At 39.2% G+C, this 24,110-nt stretch overlaps 2 protein-coding genes across 2 annotated transcripts; one reads left to right on the top strand and one right to left on the bottom strand.

The window, feature by feature from the left end:
- Positions 1-243: 243 nt before the first annotated feature.
- On the top strand, positions 244-18,752 carry LOC109472533 (zinc finger CW-type PWWP domain protein 1-like). The gene is made up of 15 exons (XM_019772315.1): positions 244-289; positions 1,650-1,796; positions 3,084-3,175; positions 3,504-3,579; positions 3,934-4,020; positions 4,259-4,319; positions 4,657-4,871; positions 5,790-5,883; positions 7,012-7,157; positions 7,698-7,812; positions 8,235-8,304; positions 14,682-14,873; positions 15,764-15,848; positions 16,350-16,523; positions 17,678-18,752. The coding sequence occupies exons 1-15, from the start codon at positions 244-246 to the stop codon at positions 18,700-18,702; spliced, it is 2,625 nt and encodes an 874-aa protein (XP_019627874.1). The 3' UTR covers positions 18,703-18,752.
- A 1,957-nt stretch (positions 18,753-20,709) lies between these two features.
- Positions 20,710-23,768, bottom strand: LOC109472705. The gene is made up of 4 exons (XM_019772559.1): positions 23,613-23,768; positions 22,902-22,978; positions 22,204-22,392; positions 20,710-21,402 (listed from the first exon to the last, which is right to left on the bottom strand). The coding sequence occupies exons 1-4, from the start codon at positions 23,722-23,724 to the stop codon at positions 21,304-21,306; spliced, it is 477 nt and encodes a 158-aa protein (XP_019628118.1). The 5' UTR covers positions 23,725-23,768; the 3' UTR covers positions 20,710-21,303.
- Positions 23,769-24,110: the final 342 nt, after the last annotated feature.

The raw sequence follows: 24,110 nt of genomic DNA, 5'->3' as shown, positions 1-24,110 counted from the left end.
TGTACAGGTCATGGATAAACAGTGAAAAAGAATACAGCAATGACACTTACAAAATATACATACTAATGTGATCTACTATTTACAGGTTCAGCTTCTTCTCGCTTCTTGACGCAGTTAAAGATGTACGAACATGTTGAGCTAGTGATACATGGTTTGTCAAGTTTCATGAGGAATTCGAATTTTTCTATTTCTATTTAATAGGCCAGCTGCTGTTCCATGAGTTTAGCAACCAGGCCACAAATCATGGATTTGATAAAGCTGAAGACTTCCTTCAAGACCCCTGCAACAGGTAAATATAAATTAAAATTTTTATTTTCATATGTTTCCCACAGTTCTCTATTTTATGCTTAGTAAGTCTCTTTGAATAGTTCCTTGCACAAGTCTACCTATTCAACATTGACTTGACCTGAACTGGTGCTGGTCAAGTCAATGTTGATTAGGCCACGCCGACTTAATTTTATGGATGACATCCGCGCGCATTGATTTTCACCTGTCCTCAAAAAAAAAAAAAGATCACGTCCTCAGAGGCTCTAGCCTAGCTCTAAGCCTGGGTAGTCTATGGTAGTTAGCGACAATACGAAGCCTGTGGTAGCTATGGAGGATGGCACCCAGGCTGCCGAAGCTCCACGACTCAAGAACGCAGTACATACGTACACTGCTGATTCATAAATTCCACAAAAAGCCAGCACTTGCTATGTACTGCCGCAAATTCACAATACAAGCTTTATATTCCTGTGGTTTAGTAGCATTTTTATTTTTGGCCAGAATTTTTTTTTTATTCGCCCGCGCGCACTAGTTTGGGGGTCTTCAGAGGATGTCATCCATAAAAATTAAGTCGGTGTGGCCTTAGGTAGACTTGTGCAAGGAACGATTCAAACAGACTTACTAAGCATAAAATAGAGAACTGTGGGAAACATATTGCCCTGGTAGGAAGATCAAGGCTCTGTATACACCTTTTTTTCTGTGAGGTGTGGTGGCTGCTTTAATTTCATTTTAAGGGTTGACGAGAAATTCTTTGTAAGGCATAATTGGTCGCTTTTGTCCCAACTCGTAAGTTATTTCTTATTCTGCATGAGTTTATCAGGGTTAAGAGTTATATGAAAAAATTCTTTGCATTGTGTAGTCGAATGCCAGATAACACCAAAATCTTTTAAACGAACACTTCCTGGCTGTACATTTAAAAATCCAAAATGCATGATTGTACATGTACTAGTACAACTGGAAAGCATAAAGTCATAGGGATCAATTCTGTTGTTTAAGAGATTTAAAGAGATTTTTTTCCAATTCAAAATCAAAGTCTGGGGGGTCGTGTGGCGCAACGGCAGCGTGCGCGACTCGGAATCAAGAGGTCCCGGGTTCGAGTCCTGAAATGCCACCGATCTTGTGCCCTTGGGAAAGGCAGTTTACATGACTTTCCCCACTAGACTCATGTGAAAATGAGTATTGTTTGTCCAGTATTCGTTTCTATGTGCGGGACATGTAACACCAGCAACAGCTGCCTGTGTTCCGTGTGTATTGCACTGTTGCAATTTCAATAAATCAAATCAAATCAAGTCTCTTTGTGAACTGTCGTATCCTGCGGCGCTGAGACTCAAAATTTTGCGACAAACTCATTAATTTGATGCATTACTGCAATAACAATGTTTTAGGTCCAACTCTAGATCTCAACTTCAGCAATGAAAGAATAGATGATGACCAAGAAGTGCCCAGCAGCCCACAAGGAAATGGACCGTCATCTCCAGATCTGGCGGACTTGGGGCTACCAGCCTCTCCAACTGGGACCTGTACAGTGACAGGTAATGTGGGAATGTTGCAGTTCTGCAGTGGTACACTAGGGGGCTCTTCAACAACAGGTGCAATTGTCATGGCAGGTGGTGGTGATTTACTGCACAATTTGTTGTATATTTCAATTTTTTAGTGTAATTTGTTTTTTTTTTAGATAAAAATTGTTACTGCATATGATACAAAGTGCATACTCTACAAAGTAGGATGCTCTTACAAATCATTCGCTAGAAACATCAGCATGAAAGTTCATCTGAGTTGGTAAATTACATTATGAAAAACTTAAACTTTTCTCCAACTCAAAATTTGACTCACCAGAAATTTTCGACTGAATCACTCAGTCTTCCTCAGCTATCTGACTCAAATGCTGTGGACACGTGATTTTTCCCACGTGTGACGTCAGCAAAGGGACGGGGGGCGATATCGACTTCAGACAACCTTTGACCCTTTGCTGACGTCACACGTGGGAAAAATCACGTGTCCACAGCATTTGGGTCAGATAGCTGAGGAAGACTGAGTGATTCAGTCGAAAATTTCTGGTGAGTCAAATTTTGAGTTGGAGAAAAGTTTAAGTTTTTCATAACATTAGCTAGTAATTTTGCAGCAAAACCATGGCACGTGTTTTTAGTCATGCATATCTGGCCACCCCTTTTCTCAACAAATGCTTTGGGTTCTTCCATCGGCAGAAGCTTGGCATCTTTGCAACCCCTCACGCCATGCCTGAGCAGGGCTCAAACCTAATATTGCTCTCTGTATGTACAGAATTTGACTTATATTGCAAAGGAGAAGGCCATCGCTTACTAATGTGCCACTGGTTTGAACTATGTGAGGTCAAATAAGAAACCCCCTAACTTGTAAACAGTTAGACCATAATGCTGGATACCATAAGCTTTGTTTATGTCTCAGAGATCTTCAACTTTGACAAATTGTTACCCAATGTAATGAACCATGTACTATTTGATACACATTTGTCAAACTGTGAACCAGCTTTAGCCTCTAGACTTCTAGCCCTTCCCCCAAAAGAAAACACTGCTGTAGCCAGTGGCCACTCAAGGCACTCATAGATATAAGTAGTATCCCGCTAGAAGTCTGTGCAAGAGACTAATACAATACTTACAAGGCTGGTAATTGAGTATGATTATAATTCATATATTGATTTGGTTGTTCTGTACACAGCCAGTACAGCCCAAGTAGCCTGTGGCTATTACATTATGATTAAGGTTTGGCCCTCCTGACAAAACAAAACAAGACGAGGCATTACAACATATAATATTGACTATGATGATGTCATCTATATCCAGAAGACAGGTTGGAAGAAAGGAGCCAGAAGTTGGACAATGGAAAAGAGAAGGAGTTTCAAGATCTAGAGAAGTCAAGAATCAGTGACCAAAAGGTTAGTTGAGCATTGAATTTGTAATTTAAAAGACTTGAAGTTTGTGAAATGTTGTCAGGTTTGTGTAATAGCTTTTCAGTACCAAGGACATTACAGGTATAGCAGGTTCGAATCCACTCCTGGCTAAAGTGTACCCAGGCATATTCTAGTGATCATGAGTTCCCAAAAGCATTAAAATTCTTGTCTGTAATGATGACCATTTTCCTTATGTCCATTTGTGGTAACATTATAAGATAAGTTTGTTTACATGTAAAGAAATGTTATGAACATGTATACTTTGTATACATGTAGCTAGGCAGCGAGTTGAAAGCCCAGTATTGTCTCCTAGACAGGAAAAGTGTCATCTTCCCTAAGTCAGGAAGAGTGGGATGACTTGTTCACAGCTGTTCTCAGCAAGCCCCCAGGTATATCATTGTATCCGAAGGTTCAGGTTACCATGGCAGTTTATTATTGCCACAGTTGCAACTTTGCAAGAAGGTTTGTTAAGTTGGTGGTGGCCTGTTTTGTGAATAGGAAAACTTATCACAAGTTAAACCTGAATTCTCATGAGTTTTCCTATGATCTGAAAATTTTGTAGGGTTTATTTTTTTTTTCTAATTTTGTTTTAAGATAAGACCCTTTCAAGTTCAAGTTACGTGCAGTTTCACAGCATGTTGTGTCCTTTTGTACTTAAAGGTACAAATCTTTAACACAAACTCATATTCAAACATGAATTTCATTACAATCCAGTAACTGTCAAATTTCAATGTTATATCCAGAAGACTCTTCAGCTGCCGAGAAGGCTGATTCAGTAGGAGTTGCCTCAGCTGATGACTTTGAATCTCTAGCAGTGGATGCTAAACAAGGTACATCTTTTTCAACCTTGTCTATTTGAAGAATAAATGTGGGACTATGACCCTAAGGGTAGATTGCAAAATACATAGCTTTTGAAGATTGTAATGCATTTTAAGTTCATTTAGACTTCATTTCACAATAGAAGTTGAGAGGACATAATCATGGTTTCTGGGTTCATTGTTGAAGCTACCACCACAAACATTAATTTTCATGATTAATTTTGTAATACTTTGTCTTGTTTTCATATAGTTGTGGAAGGAGAAGGATCAGAGAGCTTGAAAGCAAAACATGGTGAAACAGGAGAGCATGAGTATGTTTATGTACTGTTTTCTCGTAACACTAACAGGCTGAATATTTTGTTATTCTCTGCTACAATATCTGAAATGATAGACCAAAGAAACATGTTTAGAATAAATAGTGTTACGTCCATATACTGTCAGGGCTTTGTATTCAGTGTGTCTGTGTGTTTGCTTGTGTTTCCTTGTTACAGTAGTAGTTATGGGAGCCAGTGGGAAAATATTAAGGTAAAATCATCAAAAAACTCCCAATAGTATTATAAGAATTCACAAAAACTCTTAATTCTTCAGAAAGGTATAATGAGATCTTTGATTCCTTGTTTCAAAAAAAATGTTGTACTCTTTATACAGTGCGAAAGATGTTCCTGACAAGACCCCTGCTACCTCGGAACACAACACCCCCAAGTGCCACACTCCCAAGAAACCCGCCAAACCAAGAAGTAAGAAAAAGAAACTTCATCCCAAGCAGCTGGTGTACTCTGAATCCATGGCTGGGGAGGGTACTGGTGGTGCCGTCTACGAGAAGAGCAAGAAGATTAAGAAGAAGAAAAAGCTGAAGACTACCAGTATGTGTTGTCCTATGATAATTAATACACATGAGGCTGGACATGTTGAAAGTAAAATGCATTTAATTTGTTCCATTTCACAAAGTATCACACTGCACGTGTGCATTTCAAATCATCAACTAGATTATTGTGACAAATCAAGAAAATGTTGTCGAAAGCTAAATTTTGGAGATTCACAACAATTAATTTGATAATTTATACAGAAAAAGGACACTATTATCTCCGATAATGAAAGTAAAATTATGCTAAATATAAATGGGTTTTTATACATGGAGATATACAAATCTGCAGTCTTATTTTGTGAAGAAAAGATATGGCTGCTCATGGCAATATGCAATCTGTAACATTTGACTAATTCATAAAGTCATATTCTCAATTTCCCTTTTTGATATTAGACTTGTGCAAAGTGACGCACATGCACCGGCACATGCATGTGAGGAGGGGGCGTATTTGTCAACTTTCATTTCCCCTTGGGTATTTATTTGACAATTTATCAGTCTGTCAAATTTTACAGTGACTGTCATATTATATTATACATGTAGCTTGTACATATTCCTTTGAATATTGGTGTGCACAACACAATACTTGACGTCCGTAGACCATTCAATCATTCTACTATAATCACTTCACAGATGAAACAGCAGTCATACGTCATGACTTATAAATATTGACGTGCACAACACACTAAATGACATCAGAATGTTAAAAAATGCACATACTGCGCTTGCACAAAAACAGCAATGTATTGGCAGACTTTTGAGACCATATTTGCATATTTTAAGGACGACAACCTCACAGTCTATAGTTTTTAAATGTTGAATGTGTTGGAAAAGATATTGTTGCGACAGGCAAAATTCTAATCATTGTACAACCTTAATGACATCCAATTACTTAATTTTTTTACTTAATTTTCAGCAGGTCCAGACAAGAACATCTATGAATTTACAGAGGAGACTGGGCCCTCATCATCTACCATCAAACCAAAGAAAGAGGACAAGAAAAAGATGTCAAAGTCAGTCTTTGAAAGTTACTTTTCTTAACTTTCTATTCAACAGGAACTTCAAGCTAAGTTATTTTTTATAGTAAACTTATACTTCTAACACATACTGAAAGTTAATATTAGTAAATATATTTGCTCATTAATTTTGTTTCTAAATGATTAAAGACTACAACCTTCAGAAAATGGCAATAAGTGGTCGAATTCCCCCAATGAGAGAATACAGCATGTCTGTCAAATATTTGCAATTAAAAAAAAAGATGTTGCATTTTTAATGTTTTGGGGACTCAAGACATGGATCTGTCTATTGCAAAAACTTATAATTTTGTTACACAATCACAATAGGCTACTTAGCCACTGGACTGAATCTTCTATTACTGCATTCACCTCACATTGTTTACTATAATTCATGTACCATATGTACATTGTACATGTACCATAATGTTTTGTACAATTATGGTTTTGATTCAGTGACCATCACATATAAAAGGAATGAAAGGAATCACGATTCACTGCATCAGAGTAAAAGACAAAACAATAAATTAGAGCCTTGTCTTGTCTCATATCTTCATATTTGTCTGCCATCCATGTTCCAGTATGGCAACAGACATCTTTGCCCGATTTTTAGCATGCTGACCACTTTCAGAGAGCAACAAACTTTCCTGTTTCTTTTTTCAAAATCAGGCATGAATTAATGGGTGTGCTGATGACATTCATAAAAATTACTTGCTGTGGTTTGAATTCACAACCTTTCTACATTAAACAAAAGCCTTTCACACGCCTTCCACACCTACATCACTTCAACAAACCGTTTCTAGTCACTTCCAGCTGTTCCTCCTAGCCTTGTTTATTTAGTACCAATTTTCTCTTATGAGGTAGTATATATTTTTTTTCTGGACCTCTGACTTCCAAATGCGTAATTTTTACTATGTATATATATATGTACTTAATTAATCAGAATGATATAGGTTAAGTCTTTATGATTGCGTTCTTGTATTTCACATTGTATTTGAAATTATGTGCCCTATGTGTTTTGTCCTTATATGTTGACTCTCTGATATCAGCTTTGCTGCCTTGAGAGTCAGTGTAATGTCTTGTTGCATTTTTCAATAAATAAATAAATAAACCTTTCTACTCTCCTAGGAGGAAGCGTTTCCTTAGCCGTGAGATTGAGGAGAAGGGGACCTGGGTACAGTGCACAGCTGACAGATGTGGCAAGTGGCGTTACCTGTCCGAGGTGACAGATCCTGCCTCTGTGCCAGACAGGTGGACATGTTCTATGAACAAAGGTTAGCCCCTTATAACCTTTAAGTAAAAGCTAATCTTAAAGCTCCAACAAACTCAATTGACAGAATGATGAGCTTTTACTCTGACTTCCAAAAAGACAGGGCCACTATGTACATGTACAGTATTTACAGAATCTGATTCACTGTTGACTGGTATGATGAACAGTGGACTTTAAGATTGAACTGCTGTAAATTCCCGCAGTCAAGCAAAAGTTTGTGGTCTGAGAAAAATGGACATGTTTGAAGAACTATCCGTTCGCTGTGGCGACAGGTGCAGCAAAAAAAAAAGGCCGGCAATCGAAAATGTTTGTTCACGGTAATAATCTAAATAATGAAATTATCAGTTCACGCAACAGAAGCGACCACAAAAACGATTCTCTTACCTTGAAAGTTCATCTGTGTTGGTAAAAGTTTTTATGAAATAATTTTTTAACTATGTTGTCCAACACAAGAAATTGGGCATACCTCAATTTTTGCCAACTACAGTCTTTGTCAAGAAATAAGCAATCAACTACAAAAATGTACATTCTAATGTGTCCTTAGATGAAGAGTACAACAGCTGTGAGAAGACAGAAGCTGACTGGAGTGAACTGGAGTTTGTGGACACACGTTACGTGGAGGGCTCAATCGTTTGGGCTAAGATGCCAGGATACCCATGGTAACTACAAGTTTCAGATTTTATCAATTATATGGTAGAAGATTTCAATTGATGTGCCTTTTGAGTTCTGTCGGAATTTTTTTCAATATGCTGTAAAATGCTATGTAAAATCTTTTGGTTTATCCAAACTATATAATGATTAGAAAATTGAACACTTCACCAAGTACAGTATAGCTATCTTCAATACAAAACTTCAAACAATGCTTGATAATTATGTGAATCTTAAATGTCACATCATCTGTATTACTTACTATAAGTATGCTGTCAACATTTTCACCTGCAAAGTTGGTGTGTTATTGCCAAAGTTACACTGGAGAAAAAGTTTCAGATACAGATAGTACAAACTGAATCATTAAAAATTTCAGTCACAAAAGTGTGTACATACATGTACATGTACATGACATTGTGCTGTTGTCCAACAGGTGGCCAGGGATGGTAGAAGAGGACCCGGATGACCAAGCATACTATGAGACAGATAGCAGGCAAAAACCTGTAAGCTATTAGACTAAGGCCAAGCAACCCTTAGCGTACTGACTTAATTTTGATTTTAAAGATTAAAGTTAAGACAGTATGCTAAGGTCTTTCTTACATAAAGTTCAAATGTCACCTACAAATAATAGTACAACATACCTTAGTCAGTAGAATTGAGGTTGCTTAGAACTGAGATTCACGAAGATTGCTTGAATGTGATTGTGATGAATAATTAAGATGTAGCTGCCGAAGTTGTGTCAGGAAATAAGTCTGGGGAGAGGTTACTTTTTTGCGCCCTCCCTTAGGCAATGCAGGATGTTAGTGACCAGTTTAATCTCAAAGCATTTTGCATGGACATGGAGCAGTTCCAGTATAAATAGAGAGTTGCTTTTGTGTTTTCTTACCTCCATGTATGGCCATGAGTACAATGTAAGGCTCTTTTTTGCTTTTTGGTATGTCTGACTGAGTGTGTATTTGGACTGAGTGTGTATTTGATTGTAGTTTTCAATGTAACCATTTTTACATTCTAGGCACATTGGCACTGACTGAAAGTTAGGGCAAAGGTCCCAGAAAAGGATTTCTAATTAGCTGTCTTCAATTTCTTTTCTTTCAAAATGCATTGATATAACCAGAAATTTACAATAATCATAAATGAATAAAAGAATATAATATGATAGATATAAAAGGTTGCTTGCATTTAAATTTGCTTCTTCATACAGAACTGAAGGTCTGTTTGCCTGACATTCAGGCTATCCATGAGCTGGGTTGTACAGGATATCAGCTGTGTAGTGCTCTTCTGGACCAGTGGGCTGCAAGCCACACTCATACAGCATTCCATGTGCGCTGGGAATCTCATTTTCCTCATCTATTCCATAAGGACCCTTGCCATCCCTTGTTGATGGAATGCCCTCTTCTGCTTTCTCATATGTTTGTTGTAGGTTTGCATTTCCTGACTGGCTGTCTGATTGGGCAACTGGTTGTTTAATGGTTGTTTCATGTTGGTTGTCACTACTGGTCACTGGTTGTTTGATGGTTGTTTCATGTTGGTTGTCACTACTGGTCACTGGTTGTTTAATGGTTGTTTCATGTTGGTTGTCACTGCTGGTCACTGGTTGTTTAATGGTTCTTTCATGTTGGTTGTCTCCACTGGTCACTGGATGAGGACAGAGGACTGGATCCGTGGTCTCAACACTTGATTGATTGCCGTTTTCCATTTCTTCGTCCTCACATCTTTTCAGTATTCCGCCATGCTTTGGCAGTGACAGGTCAGAGTCTTTCGATTGAACGACTTCTTGTTTGACGCCTGCTGCATGTTGGTCAGTGCCTGCCTCTGTATGGCCTTCTTCATCTTGTGGGGGTTCGGGGTAGCCTGTTGCATATGGCTCAATCTTGTAGTTGTTGTCCTGTCCTCCAGGGTCATTACTGCTAGTCACTGCAGGAAGCTGTTGTGGTCCTTGGTCTTCAGACACTGCATACGGCTGGATGTCTTCTGATGTCTGGTCACATGTAGGGATGGCCTGTACATGTACATGTCTACCCGTGGATGCATTGGATCCTTGTATCTCCACGATGTCAGCATAGACCACTGCATACGGCTGAATTCCATGGCCTCCTACAGTTTCATAGCGTGTAGAATCTTCATCATCTGATCCTGTTTGTATGTCAGGATGTTCTAAACCTGCGCCATGTCTGCTTTTGTAGATGAAGATGGCAGCTGCTGAGGCCAGCAAAAACAGGAGTGGCACAACGACGGCATTGCTCATCGACAAGATTTGCATGCTGTTGTCATCGGCTTTGACGATTGGTTCTCCCCCAAGGATGACGACATAGTACATCTCTGTGACAGTGACATGCTGGGAGATGGTAGCCATCGTATCGTCTGTGTAGTGCTCTGTGAAAATGGTCTCATTGTAAGAACTTGTGTTGACGGTTTTAGGACCTGATACATGTAAGTCCTTCTTTGTAGTAGCTGTTGCCTTCAGCACTTCTTTGAATCCATTCGTTAAGATATTTGCAGTAGCTGTTGTCTCGGATGTTTCGTTGGACCTTTCAAACTCAGTTTCTTGTTGTGGCCTGTCAACATTGACCTGACAGGCATCTTTAGTCATGCTAAAGAGGAAAGTTCCATACAGATTCTTGGGAGAAGCACACTTCAGTGATCGTCGGAGATAGATAGGCTCCAGCATTGGTACATGTAGGTTACAGATGAACCACATCAAATCCCTGTCGCAGTTGAGCTTGTTTTCTTGTATCACGACTTTCAAGTGCTTGTTTTGTCTCAGATGCAGGACGTAACTGTCAACGGTAGTGATGACATTTTTTGCAAGATTGGCATTGGTCAGGGCTTTTGGCTGGAGAATTGCGTCAACGGGCACAGACGTGAGGCTGTTTTTGGCCAGCTGCAGGGTGGTGAGGGAAGGCATGCCACGGAATGCATACTTGGATATAGCAGAAATCATGTTCTTGTTTAGGAAGAGTTCTTTTAATCCGTCAAGCCCAAGGAAAGTATCATGTCCTGGGAGTAAAATAAAGCAATTCAACTTCCCAACTAGAAATTCTTCCCAACTATTGGCAATTCTAGTAAATTGTCATTCAATCTCATTTACCTTGCAAGTGAATTGGATCCCCCAATTTGTCATTTTTATTGTGCAAATGGTACTAGTCGTTGAAGCCTGTGGAAGTGGTGCTCTCCTAATAGTTCAATGATATGCATGAAAGTCATGTTGTGCAACAGTGCAATGTAAATTGCTCAGTCTTATTCAGCATGATCAAAAGATAATTAATCAGAATATGCCATATTTTTAGCCTACCTACATGCCAAAAGTGATAAGAATCTATAATTCTTCGTTGTGCTATCCCTGCCTACTGCCTAAGTGCCCTGAGGCCAGGTACTGGCCCCTTGCTCCCCTCCATCAGGTTCCTCCAGCCAGTTCTGTCAAGGGCGATAGCCTCTGCTATCTATATCTCCCCAAAACACAGTTTTAAAAGAAGACAACAAACCCATACAACGTCTTTCCAAGACCAAAAGCTATCTGCCAATGAAAAATCTTTACCATAGTTGTATTAGCACATTATAGTGCTCAAATTCTCAAATATGTCTGGATTGCTGCCCTCAAAAACAGACAAATTAAAGGGCTAGAAACGTGTTCAGAAACGTGACTGCAGGATTATTCTGATATTGGCATCACAAGTTAGACATTAATAATATATCAATATCTGAATGCCTTGCGACCCTTGAAAACTACTCTATTGCAATGAATTATGACATGCTTAAGATTTGCATACAAAGTAAGGCAATAATTATGACAATTCCTTTCCTTACTGCTGCCTATAACCTCAGGTCTACAGGATAGCAGACTGTTGAGGAAATTACTAAATCACTTCAAGCTGGCCCAGAAACTAAACACCAAGCCAGAGAGGGAGAGACAATCAAATGTTCTGAGTCTGACACCCTTAAGTTCAGAACCCGTTCTGATACCTTAAATTCCAAACATGTCAGAAAATTACATGTTAGAGGGTGTTGGAACAAGAATTTTGTCAGTCTCAATTTAAAGAGACGCAGTGTTGTCTTAAGTTAAAGTCAGACCAAAAATTAAAGGACTATTTCAGTATTTGGTCAAGATATACATGTAATGGCCTGTATATTTTAAGAGCAGTAAAGCCCCAAGACAGAAAACGTAACTGGGTATCATTAAATGTTTCTGAATCAGTCTTTTATCATATTAAAAACTGTCAACTTACCCAAACTGGAGAGTTGATTGTCGTCAAGGTAGAGCCGTCCTAGCAATGGTAGGCCACGGAAGGCCCCCGGCTGTATCGTGGAAACGTTAGACTTTTGGATCCGCAGATGTTGAAGGCCTGAAATGTTTGGGAAAGACCACTCCAGGAGCGTTGAGGAGCGGAGATACTTGATGTAGATTACTCGAGTTTCTATGAAGAAGCTTGTCGGTATGGCGTCGAGACATGTTTTGAAGTTGTATGGAGTCCCTCCATGTCCAACCCAGCTGCAGGGATTGTCCTCAATCCCATGTTCATCTGGACAGTGGCAGATAAAGACTGAACCCTGTCCAGGGTTATTGGGGTGGCAGCTGGAAGGACACTGTGAAGCAGTTTTACCCCCAAAACACAGGAGAAGTAAGACAAGCTTTACCTTGCTTGGCAACATCTTGGTAACTGATCGGTGTGCCACGTGAGTTTCTAAGCATGTGCCTTTTCAACAGAGCTGCATGAATTATACATTATGCGTTTCCCTATGGATTAAAGTTTTAACGTGACAACCCAGCTCACGTGGCAAATTTGTGTCAGTCATGCGATTAGCGAGACTTTCTATTAATCGGTAGTCTCAGTTCTAACCCACACGGTAAAATCTCCAAACTCCAACTTTAACACATTAAAAAATGCTGCACTTCAGTGATTGGAGCATTATCTGGAGGAAATGGTCCCTTTTAAAGGAAATGTTTCCAGAGCACAATTAAAGTTCACACGTTATTTGTCTGAAGATGTGGTTAAACTCCTATGTATTACTAGTACGCTGTTCAGCAGACAAATTTCTTTTAAGTCCATTGAATATGTATTACTAAATATTTTCATCAGACTAGCTCAGTGTTACCATCATCCTGGGATTATACATGTTGCCTGCATGCTCAATTTGGTTAGTGCAAGCTGAGGAATTTTTTGCAGTTATAATTTTTGCGATATTACTAATGATGAATCGCTCACAAAGACCAGCTGCAAAGATGTGGAATTAGAAAAAGGTACCAGACATAGGCCAGTAAATATGTGGTCATAAGGCCACACCAATTTAATTTGTAGCTTCTCGCCCTGTCCATTTTTTTCTGATTTGCACAAAAAAATAATAATTTTTTTGTTCTAAATTAACTGCATGAAAGACATACATTTACCTTGGTCTCAGTGGTTGAAAAAAGTCCTTTTCTTCCTAGTTCTTAAGTTTTTTTCAATGTAACAATGCAACTTTGTTTATTAAATTAAAAGTTCAAAATCTATTGTTTTGATTATAAACCAGCCTGGTATGTCCATTTCACGGCTCATATTGTAACATTTCCGGCTATCATGGGGTGCCTTGGCCTGTTTTCTTTTTTTTTTCTTTCGCCCTGTTGCTCCTGATTTTTACTGAAAAAATCCGAGAAACAACAAATTAAATTGGTGTGGCCTAACCCATGTGGTCTCAATGGTAGCAGAACCAACGGAAGCAAACACACCACCCAGGACTCACAGCACATGTGAGTCCTGGGTGGTCATGATATAGTCTGTGCTTCATCCTGATTCCTTCTGGGGAAATACCAGTCTGGAAGGACCGAGAGCGATAATTAAAAACTCTCATTACTTCGTAGTTCTCCCGCCTATACAAAGGAAATGCCTCCCAGGCAAAGAAAATATTTTTTGTTCACGGCTTCAGTTTTTAATTGTCTTGCTTGCCTGTATTTTTCTGGGAAAATAAACATAGATTTGTATACAATGATTTTATGGATTGTAAGGTATATTATATAATCAGTAACTGCTGTATTCGATAAATTGAAGAAAAAAATTGTAAGAAAACAAGCTTAGTGGCTGACCATGTAAATACCTAACATCGGGCAAAGTCAATTTAGTTTGTTGGATCCCGGATTTAAGTCAATAAAAATACTATAGAGAAAGAAAAAAGTTTGCTTTTGTGAATGCACACAGTTTTATTAGGAAGTAAAATATAGCTTTTCCCTGAGCCACTCGTTAATGATTTACTCTAAAATGTTGTTCAGCAACCAAGGAAGTACATTCAATGTGGTCTCAGCTTATACCACACCAATTTAATTTCTTGGTTAACGGATTCGCCCGCTTCATTTTTTTATGATTTGCAAAAAAAAAAAAAAACTTCAGAATCAACTGCAAAATGTTCATATTTTGCCCAGTTGAAAACAGTCCTGTTCTTCCTAGTTGTTACAGTTATTCCATCTTTGAATCCAGTGGTATCATTAAAAGTTCAAAATTCATTGTTAAATTTTAACCAGCCTGGTGTGTTGACTTCATGGGTCCTATCGTACCATTTTGGGCCTGTTTTTATTTTTATTTCTTTTTTCGCCCGCCCCCTTCATTATTTTTCTAGAAAAATCTGTTAACCAAGAAATTAAATTGGTGTGGCCTTAGCTCAGAGATTTGTAATTTTGTTTAATAAATAAGCCCACAGTAATATATTCTTAATATGTTATAATATGTTGTCAGTTGAATTGTCTATTTTTGTATTGTTACTGTTTTAGTGACACTGTGTATTTTGTATGTGGAGAGACAACTGGCAGAGGTGCAATTATGCACCTGTTTTGTCTCTCCTCCATGCTACCTGTTGTTGCATTGGAAAGTCTAATAAATAAATAAGTATTAACAATATCGTGCATTGGTGCCAACAGATCCGCTACCATGTCGTCTTTTTCGGGAAGACGGTGTCCCGAGCTTGGATCCCGGAGAGATCAGTGCGACCCTTTACCCGGCAGGATGACTCTGATCACATGGGGTCGCTGGTCGTGGACGGCAAGAACTACCGGAAACGTGTGCACGTTGCATGCACCATGGCAAGACAGGCTGTTGTGCTGTCCATAAAGGTACACACACAGTCACACATTATATATTATTATAGAATAGCAAAGTTCTTTTTATCACAACCATTTTTTTTCACTAGCCGACGTTTTGATGACCGTATGTCATCTTCATCAGGGCAATTCTGACTGGTTTACTGTGCACCAGTCAGAATTGCCCTGATGAAGATGACAGACGGTCATCGAAACGTCGGCTAGTGAAAAATAAATGGTTGTGATAAAAAGAACTTTGCTATTCAGTCGTTTACCAACCTGACGAAATTATTCACGGGGGTATATACATTATAATATGTATATGATATATACATATGCTGACTATATGCAATCAGAAGCCAGTATGACTTAATTGATTCTTGATGCAATGTCTACAAGAAATAAAAAATCTCATACCTCCTTAAAATATTTAGAATTTGTTGATGTTGTATAATTATTATACATGTATGACGTCCACTTCATGCAGTAGATTTTTTCCACTGTCATGTCTACATGATGGTATAGTACATGAAATCCTCAGGATCCTGAGTTCTTCACAGTACCATTCCCATCCTCTCAGACTGTGAGAGACTATTTTGACTTCCAATTAGATCTTTACTTCCTAGCTGTCACTCTACTGTATTCAACTATGTAGAAACACAAGGAAACACACTGGGAACAAAACCTGTAGGACCTGGTGTGGGTAATAGTCCAAGTCTTAAAGTTCATAGCCTGGGTTCCATCCTGGTTAGTTTACGTCCGCTCCCAGTGGCTACCACCAACCAGTGACTGTGGGAGCGGACGTAAGCTAACCAGGATGGAACCCAGGCTATTAAGTTCAATCTGGACTTTTGAAATACAGTGTTTTGTTTGTGTTTGTTGAATGCTTCCCTGAACACTTTACTTTACAATGTCCTCTGTAGAAGAGACTGCAAACCTTTGGATTTGGCAAGCGGTTCCAAGGACACTGGGGAAAACAAGAAGTCAGTTCGGATGAAAATGACAAAGGTAAGTCCACAGTTAAACCTTGTTGTTTTAGATGCATCTTATTATTATTATCATTAAAGTTACTATTGAGTTTCTATTTTGCCCAATATGGGAAAGGAATATTGTCACTGCATTTCCTAACTCTTATTGGACCTTGTTCCAAATACTACCTAATATGCCTTTGTATAAAGACCAAATGGTGATGTTTAGGGTGTCTACAAAAATGTAGGTGAAAATTCCAAACCTTCAGTATAACAGTGTTGTTATTTTCTAAGAAATCCTAGATCTGTTTTGTTGCTTTTCTGATTTTTTTTTCATTGTGAATTTCTCATGGGCTCCACATTCATATTCTAGTCATATGGCAGGAAATTGAAGACAGTAAATAAGATAACCTTTTCTTGGACCTTTGACCTAACTTCCTTTGAGTGTCTCCAACATGTCAAACATTTGGAAATAAGTATGGAATCCAAGCATACTGACACACACAGATAGCTAGCAACAAATGAATTTATTCATTTCCAGAACCCCTAAAGGAAACAACAAGTAAAAGTTCACCAGAGGAGGAAACACAGCCCACATCACCTGATGACCTGTCAGACAGTGGGAGTGTGGAAGACCTGATGGAACAAGCAGAGAAGGTGTTAGGGAATGCAGAGTCTTTCCTCACCTCATTGCAGAATAAAGGAGAAGACAATGGTAGGAGAGAATGACACATTTTATAGTTCACCTGCCAACATATAATTTCCATCTGTCTTGAAAGTTCATCTGTGTTGGAAGAAGTCATTATGCAGCAAGTTTAAACTGCAACCTATGATCCACTGCTCACGGAGTCACGTGTGTTATCTGCGTGATGTCACGGAAGCGGTGGATTGTTCATTCCTTGACAAAGACTGGAGTTGTACAGTCGAAAATTTGGGTGAGTCCAATTTCTTGTGTTGGAAATTACAGTTTAAACTTGCTGCATAATTTCCACCTGTGTTGAATTGGTGTGTTTACCTGTGTGTGAATGGTACTTGGCACCAGGGAAGGGTGTGTTATTCTGCAGATCTATGGATGGTGTTCAGCACCAAGAACAGGTATATTTACCTGTGTATGTGTATATTTACCTGTGGTGGTGTTCAGCACCAGGGACAGGTATGTTTACCTGTGTATGTATGGTGTTCCAAACCAGGGACAGGTGTGTTTACCTGTGTGTGGATGGTGTTCAGCACCAAGGACAGGTGTGTTTACCTGTGTATATAAGGTGTTCAGCATCAAGGACAGGGTGTATTAATCTTTGAATGGTGTTTTCTACCAGGGACAGGTATGTTTACCTGTGTGTATATATGGTGTTTAGCACCAGGAAAGGGTGTGTTAATCTGTGGATGGTGTTCAGCACCAATGACAGGTGTGTTTATATATGTGTAGATGGTGTTTAGGTGTCCTTATGTGTGTGGAAGGTGTTCAGCACCAAGGACAGGTGCGTTTATGCGTGTGGATGGTGTTCAGCACCAAGGACAGGTACGTTTGCCTGTGTGTGGATGGTGTTCAGCACCAAGGACAGGTGTGTTTACCTGTGTGTGGATGGTATTCAGCACCAGGGACAGGTGTGTTTACCTGTGTGGATGGTGTTCAGCACCAAGGACAGGTATGTTTGTATGTGTGTGGATGGTGTTCAGCACCTTGTATTGTATTTTACTTTCAAAGTATGTTAAAGCCGACCAAGAAACTGATTTTCCTTCTTGGTCTGGAAGACTTTTCTTTGCAAGCTAAGACAAATTTCAGATGCATTTATATGTCCAAATGCTTTTGGAATAGTATTAATTATGTTTAAAAAAACATCTTGAACATTCTTGCACTCTTTCTTGCAGATGGCAAAAGTGATGAAGAGTTTGAATACTCCCCAGGTAAGGTCATGAAGATTTCCCATGAACCACCTGTCCTAAAGAAAGACAAAGAGCAGTCTGAAGAACCGAAACCAGTCAAGAAAAGAAAAGGGAAGAAATCAGATGACAAACAGGTTCCAAAAAAGAAAAAGAAGACCCTTCTGTCAGAAGATGGTAGCAAGAAGAGTAAAACCTCCTTGAAAGATAAGCGAGTCTCCCAAGAAGAAGCAGAAGTTAAGAAAGCTCCTGCTTTCAAAGTAAAGTTGAAAAAGTCTAAACCTGTGGCACCACAGAAGGAAAACAAGCTCAGTAACAATGATAAAGAAGTTACAGAGAACACAGATACCGAGATAAAACCCAAGAATGAAGACAAGCAAGCAGCACCTGCCCCAAAACCAAAGAAGCCCAGCTTCAAGCCACCGCGACAAAAGAAGACATTAACTGCCACTGCCTCTCCCAACGATACATCAGAGAACAAGGCAACTGAGCCCCCTCCAGAATGTGAACCTCCTATCCCATTTGACAGTGAGATCTTCACCATGGAAATGGATTCACAGGAAGAGAGCTGTAACAAGCAACCGAAGACTGTTAATAAGCCTCCAACAACAAAGAAAGCTGAAAAGAAAGCAGACCCAGACCACGAAGCTCAGAAAAATGACAGTGACGACATGCCACCCTGTTCACTTGAAGCATCCAATACAGATGATGCTGATGATCTTCTTAGTGCCCCTAACAGTCCCTCCATGGATTTGCCAGATCCAGTCAGCATTGAGAGTGTCTGTCCTTCAAGTCCAGAGATGGACCTGACAGAGAAAGATGTGGTCACAGCTGTTATGGACAGCTGCGTTCCTTCCAGCCCTGCCATGGATTTTGAGGAACACTTGGACGACAGCAATGTACCAGCTAGTCCACTGATGGATTTTGACGACGATGATACAAGCTGTCTTCCTGTCCATGGTACGGAAGACCCATTCAGTGACAACTCACAACCATTTGACTTGGAAGAATAAGCTAAATGATTGTAATGAAAGAATTGTCGTACACAGTGCTTTATGCAAAAATACTTGCTATTCAGTTATCATTATCAATTTATATTAGCCTGAGTGTCAGCCTTGTTAGCTTTCGTCCGCTACCCAAGATCCGCTCCCCGTGGTAGCGGATGAAAGCTAACAAGGCTGACACTCAGGCTAAATTTATATGGGTCCTTCCATCCAATGATCCATTCAGTGACAACTCACAACCTAATTTAAATAGGTTAATTGTAGTACCGTGCCAGACATTAAGTGCTGTTTAACTATCATAACTAAGTCCATTATGAAAATGTTATCTCACATATATACTTGTCCATGGTGCTGAAAACCTATCCAATGACAACTTTCAACTGTTACTGTTTGACTTGGAAAAATAACCTATTTAAATGGATCAAATATAGTAATGATGATGATGATGATGAAATATAGTACAGTGTCTTATAGTATGCTGCTAAGCTACCATAATCTAAGTCAATTTGAAAATGTTATTTCACATGTTGCCTGTTTAAGATAACCCATTGCCAGTAGACTACCAGATTGCCTGTTAACCTATTTAAAAAGTTCCGGTTGCTTGTTTACTTATTTTAGAAACTAGATATGATATCAACTTGATATTAGGCTACATTGAAGGTTGATTTCTATAAGATACAATGTAGTAGTCATTTTAAATTGCACTGACAATTGTTAGAAAAATTAAACTGTTGGTTTTTATAATCTATAGATTTTAGCACCAACTGTTGTAAGGTTAGGCCACACCAATTTAATTTCTTGGTTAACGGATTTGTCTAGAAAAATAATGGAGCGGTCGGGCGAAAAAAATAAAAACAGGCCTAGGCATCCTATTATGGCCCAAAATGGTACGATAGGAGCCATGAAGTCAACACACCAGGCTGGTTCAAAATTTAAAGAATGAATTTTGAACTTTTAATGATACCATTGCATTGAAAGATGGAATAACTGTAACAATTAGGATGAAAAGGACTGTTTTCAACTGTTCAGGGCAAAATATGAGCATTTTGCAGTTGATTCTGAATTTTTATTTTTATTTGCAAAAAAGAAAAAAATGAAGCGGGGAAATCCATTAACCAAGAAATTAAATTGGTGTGCTCTTAGTTGATTCCCTTGTCCTCGTGATTGATTTAAAACCATATTGAGAGCAAAACTTTGTTATCAACATGTTGCTGAATCAATTTGTTCCTGTTTAACCCTTGTCCTGCTGGCATTCCTGGCACAATATTTTTCAATAATTTCATGTCTGGATCATAGACCCCCAATTTTTTTTGCCCTGCAGTGGCATAGTTACTTCCGCATTCGTTGCGTTTCACTGCAGTGTGATGCGTTGCACGAGAAATACTAGTACCCCCAAATCGTACCTATACAGGGTGCTATATAGATGGTACTGTATGTGCAGAATGACAAATGTTGCGCTCAGCAGGACAAGGGTTTTAAGATATGTCTGTGATTGTGTTGTCTTTGTAAGACAATTTCCTGTTGATATTTCATGTAAAGTGTGATTCCTGAGGAATAATACAAGCAATTGTGTGTGTCGATGAAGGTTAGACATCCAGGTAATACAATTCACCAAAAAGCAGTTACTCAAGCAACTGGATATGATTTTGAAAACGTCAGACATTTCAGCTAGTACATGTATCCACTAGCTTTCGTCAGTGACTGAGAGATACTCTTGATACTTCCTCAGTTACTCTTGAGTAACTGCTTTTTGGCAACTTTGTGTGCTTCCTGCAATATTGTATAGTTTGTTCTAATAATATTTTGTATTTCCTGAACAATCTAACACAAATGGAGAACCTTAGGGCCATATATTATTGTCTCAGTTTTGTGCTGTTTGAAAAAAATTGACAACTATGGCATATGTGGAAAATTTTGTTCATCAATGGTTAAATAGTTATATGAAAGTTTCGCGAATTCGCTCAATGAACTTGTTAGAAAAAAACATTTACATCGCAATATATTAAAAATTTCATGAAAACAGTTATAGCATAAGGTTTTTCATCAGAGTTCCATGACTTTATTTCTCCGCCAAATGAGAAACATTTACATGCTATCTTGGTAGAAACTATGGCATATGTGAAAACTTTTGTTCTTCATAGTTCTATATTTACTTGTACATTTTGTTCATGGGATTTTGTGGTTAGAAAAAACTTAATATCTCAATATATTATTTATTTCATAAATCAGCATAAGGGATTTCGTGTCATCAATCGTTTAAAAATAAGCTTTCAGTGGATTACTGGAACTGATCAACTTATTTATCAACCGATCCCATAGCCCCTCCCACCTCCGTCCAGACGTTGAAATGCAAATTTTTGCCGCATATGCAGACACTCTGATTGGCCGAACTGCTAAATGCCATGCTATTATTGGTCCAACAGCTAACGGACCCTTCCTATAGTCCCGCCTACATTTTATCCTTTGTACCTACACTTTGTACCTCGGCCAAAACATAAAAATTCAAATATTTGACCGACATGCAAACATTCTGATTGGTTGAACCGCTAATTGCCATGCTGCCATTGGTTGAACTGCCAATTGTGTTTTAACAGTTGCCGGTTGGGTGTATTATGTTGGGTAGGATCTCTGGGGCTCGGCTAGCAGTGGTCCGTCCTTGTCGTCTCGTATGTCCGCTACATGAGACGATACCACAACAGCGCCGGCGATCTGAGGGAACAAGACAGAAAGCAACCATGCAGTCGTTAAGAAACTTCACATTTCCAAACCGATGCCCCATCGGGCAGTTGATGGGCTGAGGCATCTATTACTAAGTCTGACACACAAGAATCCTAATTAATAACTTTTTGTCCTTGATCCTGTTTACAAAAATTCGAGCGTTTGTGGATGAAGTAATAAAAGAATAGAAACATGAACTCAAAAACACAAAGAGCCAAACATCCATTTACTGCACAAATCTCATTCGTAAAGCAAGCATGAAGGTTTTGTTTCTTCCTTTGCGTGTATATAGCTAGCTTTACGCTTGCTTTAAAGTGTAATTGAATATGGAATTTCCTGCAGTGATTGTTGCAATACTGTTGGACTTCTTTGGATGAGCTAACTAGCACACAGTGAAATTCAATCTTATTTGTTTCAAGTTGTTCCAACACACGGGATTGTTCTCACCTAGTCCTTTCCCTGGGTTTCTCACTGGGTCAGTCTATTGAAGAAGACTAGTCGGAAGCTCTAGGTGAGAATATTTACCTTTGTTCGAACAAAGTTTGATTGAAACTAAAACTTTTTTTAATACCAACATTTAACGACAAGACTTATTCCACTTTATGCCGCCATCAACGCGGATGACTACTTTCACCTGGGTTAAGATAGAAAAGTCGTGTCAAGTGCCATTCCGAAGGGCACAAGACCGGTGGCATGGCAGGATTCGAACACGGGGCCTCTTGGTCCTGAGCCGTTACGCCACACGACCCCTCACTAAAACAGGTAATCACAGAATTAAGAAAGTGAACTAACCAGCATCAAGAGCCAGACCACCACTACGCCCCATTTGATGATCAGCGTGTCCAGGAAAGTCTGCCACAGCTTGTCCAGGTCTCTCAGAACCAGGTACCGCTCCACGGTCAGATACACGGCCTCTCCCGCCATGAAGGCCGTCCACAGGCCAGCCGCTACCAGCCAGACCATGCACAGCACTCTGTTGTTCTGTAGTGTAACGCAAGCGATAAGGGTACTATATATACACTGCCTTAATGTTATATATGACATCCTCTGAAGACTCCAAAATGAATGCGAGCGGGCAAAAAAAAAGTCCAGCAAAAAACAATGCTAAACCACAGGAAAACAAAGCTGAATTTGCGATTACATGACTACTTATGTTGTACATGACTATTTCTGTAACAAAATCTTCTACTACTACTATCTCTACTACTAGTATCTCTACTATTACTACTACTACTACTAATACTGCTGCTGCTACTACTACTACCTCTACTACTACTACTAGTACTACTACTTTTACTACTGCTAGCTACTACTAATTCTACTTCTGCTACTACTACTTTTACTACTACTACTACTACTTATACTATTACTTATAATAATACCACTACTGCTACTAACACTACTACTACCACTAGAACTACTACTAGCTGTATATATCTAGGCTAGCAATCAATTCGCACAACACTTTACACACTGTATAGTAGATGTACCTTTGCAGCACCGACGATCAGCAGAATGCAGATGATTAAGAAAAGCACGTCAACCCCCAGCTCTACCCACGTGGCAACTGTAAAACACAGTAATATAGCCAGAGGATTAAAAGTCTTATTTCAACCCGCGAGAGGGCTAGCTGTTTTAGATAAAACACACGCTATTAGCAAAATATAGTTTCTAAGAGCTATTTGTATGTGAAACAAAGAGAAGTCATGTGTGAATTTTAATCGATCTGATATGATGCTGTTGTTGTTGTTGTTGTTGTTGTAAACTTTCTTGGCAAAATGAAGAAACGTTTAGATCATGGGCTCCTAGCGGCTTTTTTGGGTACTGCAGCAAAACGTCTTGTTTTTGATATCTCGTGCTCTTGACAAGCTACATGTAGTCACGATTTTTACTTTCAAATAGCCCTTGCGCTTGTAAAGAAGTGTCGTAGGATTGAATATCTTAAATTGTATAACAGTAAGATCTTCAAGTGACATTCGTAAAGCCTTAAGATTGGGAAAGTGTTCACCTTTGCATGTGTATGTACGTCCGCTCGTATAGTCTCTAGGCAAATATTGGGAAGATCACAGCATCTATTCACGGGATACGCCTTTTTTCTGATAAACGTATCCATATACTGCCATGCCTGCTTGCATGTAAACAATAGCCAAAAAGTAAAGATTTTGATTCCGACATCTAATTGAATATAATGGCTGTCGTACTTGTTATCTTCGTCCAGACGCTGCCGCCACCAGTATTGTTCCCTCCCGTACCGCTGATGCCGCTGCTGTTGCTAGGCGTGACGCCGTTGCTAGGCGTGGTCGCCGTCAACATCCCTACTATGTCTATCACAGCCAATACAATGTCTCCAGCTACAGCGAAAATCTGAACACGTACAAAGAAATTAAAATTGTATCACAGTTACTCTATATGAGTATATTTTTTCAGTCTGTGGTTATAGTATCCCCCCTCACTCCCACTTTACTGGATCATTCAGCAAGCTACATGTACGTACACAAACATATAGCACTGATGGCTATTATAAAAAAAGTACCACGTTCACTCCTGTTTAGAGGATAACGAAAAGAAGAGAATGACACAATGTTTAATGATAATAATGATAGCAGCGCTGAGTAAATTTGTCGTGTGGTGTAGCGGCAGAGTGCACGTGCGCGACTCGGAACCTAGAGGTCCCGGGTTCGAGTCCTGACATGCCACCG

The sequence above is a fragment of the Branchiostoma belcheri genome, unplaced genomic scaffold (assembly GCF_001625305.1).
Source record: "Branchiostoma belcheri isolate BF01 breed outbred unplaced genomic scaffold, Haploidv18h27 scaffold28, whole genome shotgun sequence".
NCBI lineage: Eukaryota > Metazoa > Chordata > Leptocardii > Amphioxiformes > Branchiostomatidae > Branchiostoma > Branchiostoma belcheri.
The sequence above is the reverse complement of the archived record's forward strand: the minus strand, read 5'-3'. Positions and strand labels throughout refer to the sequence as shown.

Excerpts from the sequence above, each read along its gene's own strand:
- LOC109472533 (XM_019772315.1), top strand. The coding sequence starts at position 244 with ATGGATTTGATAAAGCTGAAGACTTCCTTCAAGACCCCTGCAACAG. Across the intron at positions 4,872-5,789 it reads GAAAAAGCTGAAGACTACCA|GTCCAGACAAGAACATCTAT; the intron begins GTATGTGTTGTC and ends AATTTTCAGCAG. Across the intron at positions 16,524-17,677 it reads GAATAAAGGAGAAGACAATG|ATGGCAAAAGTGATGAAGAG; the intron begins GTAGGAGAGAAT and ends TCTTTCTTGCAG.
- LOC109472705 (XM_019772559.1), bottom strand. The coding sequence starts at position 23,724 with ATGTTGACGGCGACCACGCCTAGCAACGGCGTCACGCCTAGCAACAGC. Across the intron at positions 22,979-23,612 it reads CGTCTGGACGAAGATAACAA|TTGCCACGTGGGTAGAGCTG; the intron begins GTACGACAGCCA and ends TGTGTTTTACAG. Across the intron at positions 21,403-22,203 it reads TGGTCTGGCTCTTGATGCTG|ATCGCCGGCGCTGTTGTGGT; the intron begins GTTAGTTCACTT and ends TTGTTCCCTCAG.